Here is an 18,343-nt window from a genome sequence, read left to right as displayed (position 1 = left end):
TTTGGCTGTGTGACTCTCCTGTGATAATGCAGATTATCTGCACAAGCATGACAGAATCTGAGATCACAAACCTCCCCAGAAGCAGAGCATAAGATACAGACAGAGTTATGCATCAACATTCATATACAAATTAACAAAATCCACAGAACATACAATCCACAGAAACAAACATTTGAATATATAGTATACAGTATATATTATGAAAGCAAAATAAATAAATAATTCAATTGATCTAATGATTGTGTCAGTCTGTCAGGCAAGCTCATTGTGTTTCTACTCTTCAAGTTGGACATTGCAGTCTCATGGAACCTGGCAAAATGTTAACAGATCAAACTGAAATGATGTGATCCAATTTTAGATTCATATTAAATAATTGATATCAAGGCGTCTTGCAGCATGTCTGTGTCTCTCCATGTCTCATCTCTGCCAAGCAGAGGACTCGACTGTAAATCTAACATGTCTGTCATATTGTCAATCATGATGATGTTCTTTCGCTAGAAAGAACATCATCATAGCCTGTTATAATAAGTGTGTTTATAATTGTGATGCACCATTTAGCTGTCTTTGTCTGTCTGTCTGTCTGTCTGTCTGTCTGTCTGTCTGTCTGTCTGTCTCTGTCTGTCTCTGTGCCTGTCTCTGTGTCTTTCTCTCTCTCTCTGTCTCTCTGTCTCTCTGACTCTCTGTCTCTCTGTCTGTCTGTCTCTCTGTCTCTCTGTCTCTGTCGCTGTCGCTGTCTCTCTCTCTCTCTCTCTCTCTCTCTCTGTCTCTCTGTCTCTCTCTGTCTCTCTCTGTCTGTCTCTGTCTCTCTCTTTCTCTCTCTCTGTCTCTCTCTCTCTGTGTCTGTGTCTCTCTCTCTGTGTCTGTCTCTGTTTCTCTCTGTTTCTCTCTGTTTCTCTCTGTTTCTGTCTGTCTGTCCGTCCGTCCCTCTCTCTCTCTCTCTCTCTCTCTCTCTCTCTCTCTCTCTCTCTCTCTCTCTCTCTCTCTCTGCTGTCCAGAGGCAGTCACAGATATCAACCAATGACGATAATTGTTTTGGGATTGCTTGTGATTATGAAAAGTCATGGGGCTATGATGGGGGGGGGGGGGTTATAATAGATTCTGATTGCATAAAAGTTTAATTTACTTTTGTCTTTTACTTTGGATTCATTGATACCCGATTTTGGAAAAATGTTACAACCCTACTGTAGGCATTGCAGCATGCTGCTCACCGCTATATCTCTGTATATAGTGGGGTGCAGCGGGGAATTTAAATCATTTGTAGATAGACAACGGCTTTCACCAAATATATGCCTCCTGCCTTTATTTTTTATCAAAAGGGGGTTATTGCCTATTATTGGGCAATAACCCCCTTTTGAGGATCCTTGGAGAGTCAGACGCTGCTGTGCTGCTGTGCCAGAAGCACTTCCCTTAAAACGGCATAAACATAAAGGCAGCAGGATAATAATAATAGTAATGGCATTAAAACAATGGCTTTTTTAATAGGTAATTCGACTACCACTGGGCGAAATTAGTCGACCATTAAAAATCTCTAAAAAGGAAGCAATCCATGTATATGAACAGAAATGTATAATCCTACCCTGTGCTTCACAATAAAACAGATTTGAAACAAAAATCTCTAGTCGTGAAAGCCCTAGTGCAGGCTTGACATTTAACCACCTCAGCCCTATAAAACAATAATAGCAACAGAAGGGTGCTCTACTCTGCGTTCAGAATAGGCTATGTTTACGTCATGTAAAAAAAAACCATGTGTTTCTGTGTGTCTCTAGAACAAGGAGTTTGTGTGTCGGGGTTACGACTACGAACGACTGGAGGACTTCCAGCAAAGGATGCTGGGAGAATTTCCCCAGGCCATCGCCATGCAACACCCCAACCAACCGGACGACACCATACTGCAGAGCGACGCCCAATGTATCCTATACATCTATTGGTTCTCAAAGTGGAGTCCGGGAGTACCAGGGTGGGTCCCCATGCTAAATGAGCTAATATAGCATCACAATCATTTTAACCACTTTTATATGTTTAACCATTATTGTACACTGTGGCTATTCAAACATAGCAGATATACAAGCTCATAGCGCGGCACTGAGTGCCACGCTATGAGCTTGTAGATCTGCTATTTTTTTTTAATCGTGAACATTTTCGCAAATCTTTGAATATATGTATTTTTAAAGCCAACATTTGTAACTCAAATCTTTGCTTCTTGGGGGGTCCCTGGAACAAAATATTTTTTAAATGGGGGTCCGTGGCCAAATACATATCATTTTGGGGGTCCTTGACATGAAAAGGTTTGAGAACCACTGCTATAGATACAGTAACAACTAGCACACTATGGTTTTGAACTGCGTCTGTGAGAGGGTCTTTGTGCGAGTGCGTGTCTGTCTGTATGTCTGTCTGGACTGATTCTCGCAAACCGCTGGACGTCATAGACCATTGGTTCTCAAAGTGGGGTCCAGGGACCCCCAGGTGTCCTTGGGGGGTTCCACGGGGTCCCCAGCTATGTTAACTAGCTAAATTAAGTTAACATAGCGTCACAATCATTTTAACCACTTTATCCATTTATACGTTGGCTATTCAAAAATAGCAGATCTACAAGCTTGCAGCGCGTCACTTCGTGCCACGCTGCGAGCTTGTAGATCTGCTTTTGTTTTAATGTATTTGCAAAATATCAAAAATGTTTGAATTGCTTTTATACATATATTTTTTTTTTTACGTAAATCGTCTCTTCTGGGGATCCCGGGCAAAACCTTGTCAGATGGGGGGTCTGCGGCCAAATACATATTAATTTGGGGGTCCTACTTCTTGACCTGAAAAAGTTTGAGAGCCACTGACAATGCTGGTCACATGACCATGATGAAGTCCGAGATCCACATTGATGATTCGATTTGATTTTGGTAAAAGATGTACTTATATATAAATAAGTAAAATCACAATATTTAAACCCAGGATAACACATTAAAGCGTCATGAAACACTTGTTTCCAAAGTGGTCCTGGTACATTGGAGCAACACCATGAATCCTGAGACCCATGCATGGTATGATTGTGTCCCAATCAATCTATGTCTTTCATTGTCCCTCTGAGATTGGGAGATTTAAAAAGGAACCTTTGAGTACAATGTTACAGGCGACCTAGTCACGAAACGTGACAACAAAAGATGGCTGAGACGCCATGGCCTGTCTGTCTGTCTGTCTGTCTGTCTGTCTGTCTGTCTGTCTGTCTGTCTGTCTGTCTGTCTGTCTGTCTGTCTGTCTGTCTGTCTGTCTGGTCTGGTCCCACGTGCCTCTCTGCCCCACACATTATGTCACTTGTCATTTCCTTGACGCTCGTCGCCGTCCAGACCTGCAGATCTACGCCGTGACGCCGGTGTCCGACATCTCCGACGTGCCTCAGCTGGAGCGGGTCCCCGAGAGGATCAAGAGCTTCTACCGCATAAACAACGTCAACCGCTTCCACTATGACAGGCCCTTCCACAAGGGCCCCAAGGACAGAGACAACGAGTTCAGGGTAGGTATACCACTACGACAGGCCCTTCCACAAGGCCCGATTGATCATTAAGGTAAACGCGCTCTGAAAACGCATGCGGCAGAACTCCCATCTGATGGGCCGCGAACGCTTCAAATATTTTCAAGTGTGCCATGATCCAGAAAAAAGGTTGGGAACTGCTGTATTGTGACACTGACGAAAATATCCTCTCAAGATTCCCAAAGTTCTGCGAGGCCAAACTGTCACCCCTACGTATGTGTCGTTCCTTATATGGGCGATGTCAGGAATGTTCCGCTGACAATGTACTAAGATTGCTATCCACACTGATGAAGGATAACGTTCTGTAAACATCTTGAATCTGAGCGATGTGTTGAAAGTGACAATCGCCTTGTACATTAGTGCTTTCATCGTGCATCAAATCGCTCTGAAAGTAATCCCAGTGATATCGTTCCACCACTATCGTTGTTGTTCGACTCTGCCATCCACTTGAGTTAGAACTATTTCTAAAACGACATATTTATAGTTATATCGCTCTTGGTGTGGACAGCACTTTTTCTCTCAATAGCTGATATAATGTTTTCTTTGCTTGCAGAGCCTGTGGATAGAGAGAACCACGCTGATCCTGTCCCGTCCTCTGCCTGGGATCTCCCGCTGGGCCGAGGTGGAGAGGAGAGAAGTGGTGAGAGACCCCTCAGAACACTACTGTGCTGCTAGCTCACACGTCTCAGCAACAATTCAATTCAATTCAATTCAATTCAATTTTATTATAGTGTCAAATCACAACAAGTTGTCTCAAGACACTTTACATGTAGAGCAGAGACCCGACAGTCCCACCCTGAGCAAGCAATTTTGCGACAGTGGCAACAAAAAACTCCCCCTTAACTGGAAGAAACTTCAGGCAGACCCTAGGCTCTAGGGTGAAGGCCTTCTGCCTCAACCGGGGGGGAAAGAAGAGAGAGAGAGGGACAGAGGAGAGACAGAGAGAGATACAAGTAGTAGCAATAACAATAGTAGCAAATATAATAGTGTAAGATGGTATATGATAATATGATATAGTACAACAATAATGTGTATACAGTATATAATGGTATAAGAATGTTAAGATAATATACAGCATAGTGTAGTGGTATAGTGTAATGTAGTAGAAATCCACAGTCGTGCTCCATGGAGAGACCGGGTCCGCAGTCACACTCTTGATCTGCAGCTGGGGGTCCGTAATAACAGTCCATGGAACTGCGAAGCAACACATGTCCCAACTCTCAAGTCGTACTCTTGTGGCTAGTTGGGACAAAAATCTAGCCACCCGCTTTAACGCGATGGAATCCCTTGTTGTCATCACTCGGTGGTGGTCCCGCCCAGAGTGTAATGCAGAAGTGCTGTCATAATTAGGTTGACCATACGGCAGTGGTTCTCAAACTTTTTCATGTCAAGGACCCCCAAATTGACACTTATTAGCCCGCGGACCCCCATTTGAAAAGATACCTCCGTAAGAGAAGATTTTTACGTCTCTAGCAGTGATTGTCAGCCATTTTAATTTCAAGGACCACCTAGTTTGACATGCGTTAGGCTACGGACCCCCATTTAATGGCATTTCTATCTCTGGGACCCCAATTTATATTGTAAAATCAATGTTAATTCATTTGTACACTCTCAGAGTTACAGACCCAAAAGGGTCCATTTGGTTCCTAACTATCCATCATTTAGCTGGGGAGCCCCTGGTACCCCACCAAGGACCCCTCGGGGTCCCCGGACCCCACTTTGAGAACCAATGCTATACGGCATCTGTCTGTTGCGACAGGGAGTCCTGTCGTGTCAAACATGCCCGCATGTTCATATCTGTCCTAACTCATCGCCCATTTGGGTGTGAGAATGCGTTGGTCTCAGGGGACATCTTTAGTCTTTATTTTGGATCCGCATTAGCTTCCACAAAGTGGACGCAAGTCTTTCTGGAGTCATTTGTGGGGAGCATTATTCCAAGCTGAAGAAGCTCTATAAAGAACAGTTCTCAGCATCCAATCTGTTTGTGGTCTTGGCAGTTATAAGAGGCTGTCTCCACACCAAGAATGACCCCATCTGCAGACATTATTTCAATAATCCCTCCCTGCAACACACTCAGGGAGGTCCTACTTTTACTGTCGCTGGTCCCTCGGGGAGCAAATTAGACTGATTAAGGAGGGAGGGAGGTGTAATCTAATCATTAAAACATCCAACTGGCTCAGTCTTATTCACAGTTGGGTTCATGTGACTACAGTGGTGGACAAAGTATAGCCTATACTAAGTACATTTTATTTTTAATATCAATGCATTTCTGTATTGAAATTGAGAAGATTTCCCCAAAACGCGCAGTGGTGCAGAGCGTCGTTAGCTTGTATATCTGCCCTATACTGCCTCAGCTGGGGCGCCTGATGGAGGGGAAGGGAACTGGTTGGAATAACGTGTTACTTCCACGTGCTACGTCCAACCAGGGAAACTCTCCCCTGTCAGGTGACAAGAAGGTCAGTTGGCTCTCATGCATTGAAGGAGGCATGAGCTCGGCCCTGGCCTCCCTAGGTTGGCAGAGGGAAGGTAGTGCCCAGGATTACATAGACAATTGGCACTGGGTGTAAAAAATAGGGTTACAAAATCGTGGGATAAAAATTTAAGAGGTAAGCTTGTAGATCTGCTATTTTGGCTATATTTTAAATAGGGTTAATTCTTCATATATTTTCCTAAGTTTGGGTCCCACGAGTCTCTTCCTAGAAATATAGTCAAAGAAAAAGAAATATAGAGTCAAAAGAACAACATTTCTATTTGAGTCAAAGTCATGTGTCTAATAATAATTATGATACAATTTTAAAAAGTACTAAACGGATGATTTCAGCCATTTTCAATATATATATATCTTCTTATAATTGGTCCTCACTCATGCTTGTTATAATATGGTATCATGTTTGTACCAGGAGGGCTGTGGACAGTTCAGAAACCTGCCTACCAGTGACATCATCAATGGGGAATCCAAGCTAATAGAAACTGCAGGCTTTCTATTCCTGGAAAGTTAGCATGCTATAATGGAAGCCATTGTTCTCGTGTTAATATTACGTTAAAATTACGGGGTAGGTTAAGACTTTGACAGGGGCCAGTTTGGAATTGCAGCCTCCTGAAGGTGTATCTTTAGGGCAGTTTTGAAAGTGAGTAGGGTTTTACACTCCTTTACTCCTTTTGGTAGGGCATTCCACATTTTTGTTGTATAGCATGAGAACGAGTTCATTCCCTTTGTTGGGCCAAATCTGGGTTGAACATGATCCGTGGAGCTGCCTCTGGTGTTGTGATCGTGGACTTCATTTACGTTTTTTGAAGTATTTTGACAGGTACTGGGGTATCCCGATGTTGTGTCGTATCTTGGAGACCAGGCCCACTGCAAGTTGCTGTCCTCTGTCCTCAACCCTGAGCCATCCTGTCCACCACACTGCTGTGAATAATCAGTGGTAATGTGTTTCCAGGTGGAGGTGAGTCCTCTGGAGAACGCCATCTACGTGGTGGAGAACAAGAGCCAGGAGCTCCGGACTCTGATCAGCCAGTACCAACACAGGCAGCACCACGGCAACATCAACCCGCTCAGCATGCTGCTCAACGGGGTCATAGACGCTGCGGTCAACGGGGGCATCGCCAGGTACCAAGAGGTACGGTATACCCCACGTTTATTATTATTATTATTATTATTATTGTTACACTTATGAGTGTTAAAGTCATGCTGTGTGACCTTTTCAGTTAAACTAAAGTTATAATCTTTCACTGGTGTATTTATCACAATAACCAATCCACAGGAATGTGAAAAAAGGTCTTAAAGGTGTAGTTCACCCAAAAAATTACTTATTTTCTATCAATTACAAACCCCATGAAGCCTTGAATTCATGGAGATTTTATGGATAGTTTTTGTCGCATTCCTAAGACAATAATTTGATAACCGGCAGAAAGATGCTAATGTCTCCGGTAGGAGACTCAAAGGAGTCTCTTTGAGTCTCCTACCGGAGCCGCTGATGAATCTCCATGAATTCAAGGCTCCATGAGGTGAGTAATCGATAGAAAAAAAGTATTTTTTGGGGTTAATTATCCCTTTAAAATTGTCACTTTAGAAATGTGCAGATGCCCTGTATACACTTATACTGTATGTTGGTTTGTTTACTGCTGAGTGAGAAAACAATGTTGCACATTAAGCTAATCATCTGGGGACCCCCCCCCTAAATAATGTGGAGACCCCCTAGTTTGGGAACCACTGGTCTATGTATGAAAACGATGCTGTGTTCCACCAGGCGTTCTTCGATAAGGACTACATCAGCAGTCATCCAGAGGACGCAGAGAGGGTCACCCAGCTGAAGGAGCTCATGCAGGAGCAGGTGGGAAATTAATACTGCTGCAACTATCCATGATTTCTTTAGTGATTATTCTATCCGTTACATTTTCGATTCATCCAATAATCGAGAATATAGCTTTTCTTTATATATGACATATTATACATGCCATAACCAGATTGGAATCTGATTTGTTTTAAGAAGTTTGAACAGAAAAAAAGTCACATGGAATCAGTTTTTTACAAATCCGACTCGAGACACATTCAGTGGTGGTCTCAAATCTGATTTCTAAAGATGCCCCTCAGTCTGAACGATCTAACCTGCTCTAAACACCCAAGACGCATTTATAAAATGTCCAAAATGTCACTTGCAGGACCAAAGCGCCACTGATATCATTAGAGAGCGCGAGAATAGATTTTCAACTACGAGTGCGAGGGGTTATTGTAATGAAAACGAAACAATAACGGTATTATTTCACGGAAGAAATGCCAAGTTGAGTTGTGTACATTTTCCACCGTTTTCATGCATGTACTTTTGCTGTCGCTATATGTTGCGTTTCTTGAACGTAAGCAAGCAACTAGTGCCTACGTCATGACGTTGTTACGCCGTTACCACAGCAACCAAGGGTGGCTCTGGGTTGACGTTGTTTAAATCAGTCTGGATGCTTGTTTCTTTCCAGAACCTGGCAACTCGTGTTGCCAGGTTCTGGAAACAAGCAACCATTGTTAAATCGTTCGCCATTAACGGTAGCCTCGCAGGAAGTTTCAGCGCATGTTTGACTATCATGAGACTCTACAATGAATAGTAGTAGAGAAAAAAATTACTTTGCATCGGTTATAATAGACGAATTTCCCTAACCCACGCGCTCCCATTATGACAACGGAGGGGGTTTAAAAAATGACGACAGGGGAATCTATGGAAAAAAAGAACGCCACTTTTTACGTCGGTAGGTGAGTAACGAGACATCAAAGATAACACTTAATTTGTCCGGAATTCTCCTTTAAGGCGTTCCTGAGATATTGCGTTCACAAGGTTCGGACGGACGGATGTACGCACGTACATAGGGACAGATGTTTATCCACCTGGATCTTTGATGATGGAGGCCATTATATTTCCACACTCACTCCAGAGGGCCACATTGCATATACTGTCTCTCTGTATTTTAACTTCTATGTCACACAAAAGTAGAAAAAATAGCAGATCTTCAAGCTCAAAACGCGTCGCACTGCGCACACGTTTTGAGCTTGTTAGATCTGCTATTTTTGCTATTTTTTTTTTGGAATCCTGAAAAGTAACATTTTTATTTAATTTCAAATGCATTTAGTTATACTTATGTTAACTTTATGAACTTCTAATACAAATACATTGGACATAAAAAAAGACAATAGAATTGTAATACTAGTCATGAAGCTACTAATATAGACTGAAGTAATTAAAGCGGGTCATGTTTGCATGTTTGGAATTGTAACAGCTGAAATCAATAATATATCAGTATACTGATATTAACCTGTGGGCCGCATTAAGTGAAGGTGGGGGCTGCATGTGGCCCCCGGGCCGCCAGTTGCCCATGTATGACCATGTATGTGGTTTTGTCCACAGGTCCACATCCTGGGCGTGGGGCTGGCCGTCCATGAGAAGCTGGTGCACCCGGAGATGCGTCCCCTGCACAAGAAGCTGGTGGATCAGTTCCACGTGATGAGGACAGGTTTACACCACGTGAGTTTTGCTACGTTACCTTCCCGACTCTGTATTTCGTCTATAACGGACCTCTAAGCTCACATATATATATATATATATATCTCGGTTTGGTTCAGCCATTATTTGACTTCGGTTTCTACATTTATGCAGCCAAACATTTCAACCTGGAGTCCCCTATTTTGGGCATTCCGTTATAGGTGAAACATTTCAAAGGTTTTCAAAATAAAAAAAAAATAGCTGAGCTTGTAGATCGACTATTTTTGTAATTTTTTATTTTAGAAAATCTTTAATAAAATGTTTTTTTTAAATTATTTTTTATTATTAAATAAGTTCGGGTCTATAATGCATTATAATCACATGTATAATGCATTACAATGCGCTTATAAGGCCTTATAACACTCGTTATAAATGTTTATAATCATGTATGACAACCTATAACAAGGTTTATGAAGTATTATAAGTGTTGGTCATAATGCCTTATAAGCTCAGTGGAGCAGCACGCAACTACCTCAACTTAGCTAGTTATAAAGTGTCTTTGTTATAAGTTATGCATAGCATAATTACAAACATTTGTATGTTTGTGTGTGTGTGTGTGTGTGTGTGTGTGTGTGTGTGTGTGTGTGTGTGTGTGTGTGTGTGTGTGTGTGTGTGTGTGTGTGTGTGTGTGTGTGTGTGTGTGTGTGTGTGTGTGTGTGTGTGTGTGTGTGTGTGTGTGTGTGTGTGTGTGTGTGTGTGTGTGTGTGCTTGCGTGTGTGCGTGTCCTCATGCAGGGCCTGCCAGGTGTGGACAGGTTTGTCCCTGTCAGCTGTCCCAGTCTCAACTCCTCCAGAGGCATCATGACCTCCCACACTCACATGAGCCCTGAGAGTGTCCGACTCATACACAGACACAGGTCAGTCCACACACACACACACACACACACACACACACACACACACACACACACACACACACACACACAGGTAAATGCAGAGCACAACTTTCACACGCAAACATACAAGTGAGGAAAAAAACAACCCCAAGGACTGGCAGCTTATGTCTAAACCTCACGTACATACTGTTACTTTTCAGGATTCAAATTCAAAAGTATCAAAAGTAGCAGATCTACAATCTTGCAGATCTGCTACTTGTGATACTTTTGTGTGAATCAAGTATGGTGTTAATTTACGAAAAAACACAAAGAGTTAGAATATGGAGATAAGAGGTTTCTGCCCAACAGCAACTATATGCTATCCTGTGTAAATATATAGAAACAGTACCTTTGTTTTTTACAAAGAAAAACAAGAAAACAATGGAGCTTGTCCAAAAGCTAAAGTTTTACACGTGTAAACCTGTGATGATCATGCGATTCTTACCTACTGTGCCATTCTGTGTGTGTGTCTCCCACAGTCCTCTGAACCTGCAGGGTTCCATCAGACACTCTTCGTCCTCTCTGTCCTCCCACACCTCCAGTGAGCCGGGCAACCTCGTCATCATGACCGACAGCCTGATGGGGGAGCACTCGGACGAAGCCATACACATGCAGGTACGTACGGTAGCTTTTAACCAGGGATGGAAGAAGTACTCACATGTTTTATAATAAGTAAAAGTATCAATACTGCAAAAATGTAGAAATACTCTATTACAAGTAAAAGTCCGGTAATCTCAATTTACTCGAGTAAAAGTACTAAATTATCATGGTCATGTTTTCTTTCCTATAGCCGAGTCCCTCCTCCTCCAGTTTGAGCTCTATTCGTTCCAACTCTTCTCAAATCATCAACTCTGCTCCCTCCAGCGCCAGAGGTGAGGGAAATACACAACCACACATCACCACACAGACACTGTATTCATGATCACACTGGGGCCGGGTCATCGGTCAATATAAACTCTGAATTATTATCGAATTATTGCCTTAGGAATGCAAAAAAAAAAAAAAAAAAAATCTCCATGAATTCAAGGCTTCATGGGGGGTGTATTTGATAGAAAATAAGTATTTTTTTGGGTGAACTACTCCTTTAATTATGTATAAAACTCGCACAGACAGAATGAACCACGCACAACCAACACGTGGTGAATTGCGACGTGGCGCATTGTGCGCTTGTAGATCGCCTATTGCCACTACTAAGATTTTAGCATAAGATTTTAGCTGCGTGGTGCTCTTGTACGACAAAAATATGAAATATGGAGATAGAAGGTTTTCTGCCCAACAGCAACGAGGATTCAAAAACTCACACACAAGAGATATCTTTTAATTGGCTTTTGGCTGAAGGCGTTTCAGTGCTTGTTCTTCACAGAAGTGACTGGCATGCATGTGGTCTCAAGATGGCTGGGATACATGCAGGATTACAGTGTGTTAGCAAACGTAGCAAACAAAAACCACCTCATTTTTCCCCCGATCCGTTGTTCCTCTTCTCCTGGCAGGCTCGCCATCGTTGCCCGATAAGGCCAAACACAACCGGGAGGTGATGATACTGTTGCCACAGTCTCACCGCGAGAGGACCAACAACGCCATGTACTACACCATGGCTGAGAACGGACAGGTAATACGCAAAATAGTGGAATAGTATAACTCAGGCATCTGCAGGGGGCACCCTACCACCAGTGTGGTACCAGCCCTAGCCCCTTCACCAGTGTTGATTTTGACAGCATTTTTTTTTTGAATAAAATTCTGTTTAAATTTATTTTTGGGGGCACGGTGGCTCTGTCGCTTCACAACTAGAAAGTCCTGGGTTTGATTCCCGCCGGGGACGCTGGGGGGCGTGTTCTCTCCTCCGCGTCATCAGTGCCCATACCCTAGGTGGGGTTGGCGAAAGGGCCTTTCTGTGTGGAGTTTGCATGTTCTCCCCATGTCCCCTAGGGTAGGTACCCTCACAAAAACATGCAGTAATCCTGGTCTCTATACTGCCTCCCCCTGGCCAGCCGGGGCGCCTGATGGAGGGGAAAGGAACTGGTTGGAATAATGTGTTCCTTCCACGCGCTACGTCCTACCGGGGAAACTCCCTCCTGTCAGGTGACAAGAAGCGGCTTGCTTAGCTCTCATGCATTGAAGGAGGCATGAGCTCAGTTCTGGGCTCTCCCTAGGCTGGCAGAGGGAGAGTAACGCCCAGGATTACATAGGCAATTGGCACTGGGTGAAAAAATGGGTTACAAAATCGTGGGATAAACATTTTTGAAAATATATATATATATATATTTGGCGGGCCGTGATGGCATCGAAATGATAGCTGCATGCCAAAAATAGCCGATCTACAAGCTCACAACGCGTCGCGCTGCGACACGTTGTGAGCTTGTAGATCGGCTATTTTTGGTCTGTGACACCCGTGCGCAACCACGATGACTTGTCTTAGTTCTAGTGGATCTCTTCTCCACTAGTCCCTCCCAAACATTTTAGTCTAGTTTTAATTTGTTGATGAAATTGTCAGTATATTTATTCATAGTTTTAGTCATCATAGCTTAGTTTTTATTTCGTTTTTATTTTGTTTTCGTCAGTGAAAAAAGGTAGTCAACAGATTTTTTTTGTCATCGTTTTTTTAGTCGACAAAATCAACACTGCCCTTTACCCCCGATGCCCAAAGTGGGGGACTCGGACTCCGATTTATTTTTGCTTTAATCCATGCATGATATACAGTATGTATTTTAGTTCCTACGTTACAGAATTGAACCCATTAAGACCTAGAACGCATTTGTGTCACTTTAGATTTCTTTGGCTATTCAAAAATAGCAGATATACAAGCTCATAGGGCGGCACCGAGTGCCGCGCTATGAGCTTGTAGATCTGCTATTTTTTTTTTTTTTTTTTTTTTCAACTGTTAGGATTTAGAAAACATTTTTAAGAATCGCCTCAGGTCTTAATGGGTTAAATGACGTCTCTGTCGACAGAACAACCACATGCAGCGTGCCTTACTTCAACAAGTCAGCCCCTGTAAGCCCTGTGCCGATCCTCACAGCAATCTCCCAGAGAAAGGTAACATAATAGCCAATATTTCAGTTGCATATTATTGTTGCTGCCTGTCAGTAATCTATAACTCCTTTTTACACCATTTCCTTCTCGTCAAATAGACTTAAGTAAACATTTAAAGTACTATCCCTGTGTTGTTGCATGTTTAGTCTGTTGACTGTACTTCACATTACTGCCAACAGTTATTTTTCTAATACGTATACCGGTAGTTCCAGTCCTTGATCCTGATTGGCACCCAGGCCTGTATGTTATAGTCATTATTTTTTTGAAAGTGAAAGTGTGTATCTTTGGGTTCTGTAAATATTGAACCAATGAGAAGTATTGGCAAGAGCTTTTGACTAAATAATAACTCCATTGGGTCCATGTTGTGCATGCACTGCAGAATGTGTTAAAGGGATAGTTCACCCCCAAAATGACTTTTTTTCTATCGATTAGTCACCCCATGGAGTCTTGAATTCATGGATATTTTTTTGTTTTTGTCTCATTCCTAAACCAATAATTTGATGACCGGCAGCGGTTCCGGTAGGAGACACAAAGAGTCTCCTTTGTATCTCCTACCGGAACCGCTGCCTACAAATTATTGGAATACGGCAAAAAAATATATATATCAAGTCTCCATGGGGGTGACTAATCGACAGGAAAAATTTTTGTTGGGTGAACTATCCCTTTAACATTGCTTCCTGCTTGCATGCAGTGTTCCCCAACGCTCCGAGCAGCTGGAGTCTGGATGGCGAGAGCCGGGAGACGGTGCCCTACGTACCGGCTTCTGCTGGGGGTGGAGGAGGGGGGATGCCTCCCATCCCGCCCAGGTCCTTCCCACCCGGTACTCTATACCTCCTCTTTTTTTTTTTACACTATTTCCTTCTCATACTGTATAAGTCAAGGGCAGTGGGTTCTCGAACCTTCTTTTCTAAATCAGGATGTGCTTTTGCTTTGCAGGGCATTTCCTGATGCACTTTGATGCGTTTCATCACCAAAGCAACGATCCACCTCCGAGCCTGCCTGTTCGCTCTCTCAGAAAGGTATTCAGCCAGGCTTTCAGCTTTACACAGTCAAACTTTGCGCTTATATTAACTCAAGAGATTTACATCAGTGATGTCTTCAGTCTAGGGGTACAACAGTTAATCGTTAAAACATAGTCATTATAACATTTTAGATTTTAATTTAAAAATCAAAATACCTTTTGATCGTCTCGACGCAGCGTATTGAGCTTGTTGATCGGCAATATATTTTTTTTGCAGTAATACAAATTTTAGCGGCTAATCAGACAAATCAATTTAGTTGATTACATAATTTCTTTTTTGTTGATTATGTATTTTTTAAATCCCCCAAAACATGCAATAACTCGATTACTAAAAAAAATAAAATTGTAGAATAAATGATGTAAAGATAATCAATAGTTGCAGCCATACTTCAATCTCTTTTCTTCAAAAAGAAGGGTTACAAGACTTTGTTTTGTGCCATCTGCTGTGGATATTTGATTTTTTTTTTTTTTAATATCACCCCTACCAACTAATCCCATGATCGCTGCTGCTGTGTAGGAATGCATTTTATATTGTAAATTGTTTAATGCATTTGTGTATTCTACGTATTAATTATGTTTTTTTATTGTTTGTATACTGGCTGCCAGTGTGCCAAATTTTATGTAAAATGTAATGGACAATAAGGTTTCTTTATCTTTCTCTCTCTCTCTCCAGTGTTGATTTTTTGACAGCAAGTCATATTTTTGTCATTTTACATTTCGTCTAGTTTTAGTCGACTAAATATCATAAGATTATAGTCGACTAAATCTACAGTTGATTTAGTCGACTAAAATGAATTTTGGCGGTGCCTTGATGGCGTCATGATGGCTGATTTTACACTTGGTTGCATGCTGAAAATAGCAGATCTACAAGCTCACAACTCAGTTGTGAGCTTGTAGATCTGCTATTTTCAGAGCGCAACTCCCGAGCGCAACCAAACAACACATTGTCTTTTAGTTCTACTGGATCTCTTCTCCATTAGTTCCCTCACTAACGTTTTAGTCTAGTTTTTATTTGTTGACGAAATTGTCAATATATTTAGTCTTAGTTTTAGTCATCGTAGCTTAGTCTTTATTTAGTTTTTATTTAATTTTCGTCAGTGAAAAAAGGTAGTCGACGAACATTTCTTGTCATAGTTTTAGTCGACGAAATCAACACGGTCTCTCTCTCTCTCTCTCTCCCCCCCCACCCCCAGTCCCCTCTCCATCCCATCCCTGGCTCCCCCACCAGTCCCCAGTCGGCGCTGGGGGGCAGCAACTCCACCCTGTCGGGCAGCGCCAGCAGCGGCGTCTCCTCCCTGAGCGAGAGCAACTTCGGCGGCGGCCAGTACCCGGACGCCGGCGGCCCCATCCGGAGCGAGGCGCTGGAGCCCCTCCCCAGCCACCTGTGGTCCCCCCCCGAGGAGTACCTGGCCTCCCCGTACCTGCACATCCACTACAGCGGGCCCGACCTCGACTCCGTCGTCGACTCCTCCGCTGTCCGGCCCTTCCACTACCGCAACCCCGCATCAACGTCGTCCTCCTCCTCGCATCCGCACGCCCACATCGCCCCCCACTCGCACTCCCACCACCCGGGGCTGGTGGTGGACGGTCACGCCGGCGGTAGGGATGTTAACAATTCATTAATTCATGATCGATTAACTACCGTTAAAAATGCAGTTGAATATTAGTTATCGATTTTCAGTCAACCCTTTAAGACCGGGAAAGCATCATTTGTGGCATTTTAAGATTTCTTTGGCTATTCAAAAATAGCAGATCTACAAGCTCATAGCGCGGCATGAGCTTGTAGATCTGCTATTTCTTTTTTATCGTGAACATTTTTGTTCCAGGGACCCCCAGAAGCAAAGATTTGAGTTACAAATGTCTGCTTAAAAAAAAAATATATATATATTTGCAAAAATATTCTAGATTTTTTTTAAATAGCAGATCTACGAGCTCATAGTGCGGCACTCGGTGCGCCATGAAATAAAATAAATGACACAGATGCGTTCCCGGTCCACTCACTCAGTCAATGGTGTTTACCGCCGAAGGGGAGAATTCTCCCCTTTTAATTATTTTTTTTTATTTTGTTTTTGAATTCCTAAAATGTTTCTCACATTTTTGAGTATAAATTTATAACCCTAACCCTAACGAATTAGGAGATATAAAAAAAATTATAAAAAAAAAATCCATTCACTTCAATGTTAAAAAATAAACGGACAAATAATTCAATTTTTTTCTATAAAAAAAATATTAAAAACCCTGGCAGTGGGTGATTTTATTATGAATAAACTTTGGCGGTGAATGTGTTAATGGATTAATTGAAAAAGAATATGGGGAAAAAAAGATTATAATTTTTTTTTGGGCTAGTGAAAGTTACAGGTATAGTGTGATATCAAATGTGAGCTTACCATAATCACAGTAATCCTTAATCATAGTCAATCATATTTATTCAAGGGCTTTTGGAGAGAAATGAGACAGAGGGGACTTGTGTGTGTCTGTGTCTGATGCTCGTTGATGCTCGTTAATGTTATATACGTCATTAGGTTTCTGCACTCATTTTCAGTTTTGGACAAGAATTTTCCTTTTGGTCCTGAAAAAAACACCGCTTATCAATTCATCAGTTAATCGATCGATAAGGTTATCAATTATCAATTAATAATGAATTAATCGATTATTTGCATCCCTAGGCGGCGGCCATCATTCCCACGGGGTGGCGGCGGTTGTTCCCCCGCCGCCACACCACCACCACCACCACCACCTACTCCACCACCATGCGGCCGGCCCGCCACCGGTCCTCCACGGGCCGCACCACGTCCCGTACCGCCGGCCGCAGGGCGTCGGCATGCCGAGCGTGCCGCCCAAACCTTACCTGCGGGAGGGCTGCATCCCCGAGGAGGAGCTGGTCCCGCCCCAGCCCGTCCCCCTGCCCCGGAGGATCTTCCACTCCCCCCACAGCCACCGGGAGGAGCTGCTGCAGGCCAACAAGCACGGCGGCTGGGAGCAGTGCATCAACGAGGAGCACGAGGAGACGCAGTGAATTCGGGGGGTGGGGGGGGGGGGGGGACCGGGGACGGGACCAGGTTAGATAGAAGACGCCTGGTTATTTTGGCTCTTTTCGACTACAAAGAAAGTAAGCAGACCGGGCCGTGCCGTGCCGTGTTAGCCACTTGAACCCCCAGCGTCCATATTCTGTGCATTAGCCAAAATAATGAAATAGCCGATCTACAAGCTCACAATGTGTTGCATTCGTGACGCATTGTGAGCTTGGAGATCGGCTATCTTGCGTGCCGCCTTACCCCTTATGCCTAAACTTTTTTGCCATTTTATTTTATTTTTAAAAACATTTTTAAATAGCCGATCTACATCGACACGTTGTGAGCTTGTAGATCAGCCATTTAAACAGTGGTGGAAAAAGTACACAAATTCCTTACTTGAGTAAAAGTATCAATACTGCAATATAGACATACTCTGTTACAAGTCCAGAATACTAAATTTACTTGAGTAAAAGTACGAAAGTATTGGCATCAAACTTAAAGTACCAAAAGTAAAAGTACTAAAATGTTTGAAAATAGCAGATCTACAAGCTCACAATACGTCGCGATGTGAGCTGTTGTGAGCTTGTAGATATTTTCAAATACCCTAGGTATAAAATAGGGCTAAAGTAGTTAATATATGTTTCATAATATCATAATTTATATCTGAGAAGTAACTAAAGTTTTCAAATAATTGTAGTGGAGTAAAAGTACAATATTTGCATCTGAGATGTAGTCGAGTAGAAGTAAAAGTATTGGAAATTGGAACTACTCAAATACCTCAAAACGTAAATGTAAGTAAATGTACTTAGTTACTTTAAACCACTGTATTTAAACAATTATTTTGTTTTTCAAAATAGTACA

At 42.6% G+C, this 18,343-nt stretch overlaps 1 protein-coding gene across 1 annotated transcript in view; it reads left to right on the top strand.

Moving 5' to 3' along the window:
* Window positions 1-17,484, top strand: part of LOC308097460 (dedicator of cytokinesis protein 3-like) — a gene marked incomplete at both ends in the record, with an annotated part of 143,086 nt that extends 125,602 nt beyond the window's left edge. Inside the window, 16 exon segments of the mRNA XM_080445219.1 lie at window positions 1,767-1,908; window positions 3,336-3,502; window positions 4,074-4,160; window positions 6,961-7,140; window positions 7,771-7,854; window positions 9,409-9,525; window positions 10,278-10,399; window positions 10,897-11,032; window positions 11,208-11,289; window positions 11,908-12,026; window positions 13,366-13,450; window positions 14,139-14,267; window positions 14,384-14,466; window positions 15,662-16,033; window positions 16,036-16,045; window positions 17,135-17,484. Coding sequence (XP_080301345.1) covers window positions 1,767-1,908; window positions 3,336-3,502; window positions 4,074-4,160; window positions 6,961-7,140; window positions 7,771-7,854; window positions 9,409-9,525; window positions 10,278-10,399; window positions 10,897-11,032; window positions 11,208-11,289; window positions 11,908-12,026; window positions 13,366-13,450; window positions 14,139-14,267; window positions 14,384-14,466; window positions 15,662-16,033; window positions 16,036-16,045; window positions 17,135-17,484 — 2,265 coding nt within the window.
* Between the last annotated feature and the right edge of the window lie 859 nt (window positions 17,485-18,343).

The sequence above is a fragment of the Gymnoscopelus braueri genome (genome assembly GCF_963280865.1).
Source record: "Gymnoscopelus braueri genome assembly, chromosome: 12".
In the NCBI taxonomy this organism is placed as follows: domain Eukaryota; kingdom Metazoa; phylum Chordata; class Actinopteri; order Myctophiformes; family Myctophidae; genus Gymnoscopelus; species Gymnoscopelus braueri.
Note: the sequence above shows the minus strand (reverse complement) of the source record. Positions and strands in the feature narration are given on the sequence as shown.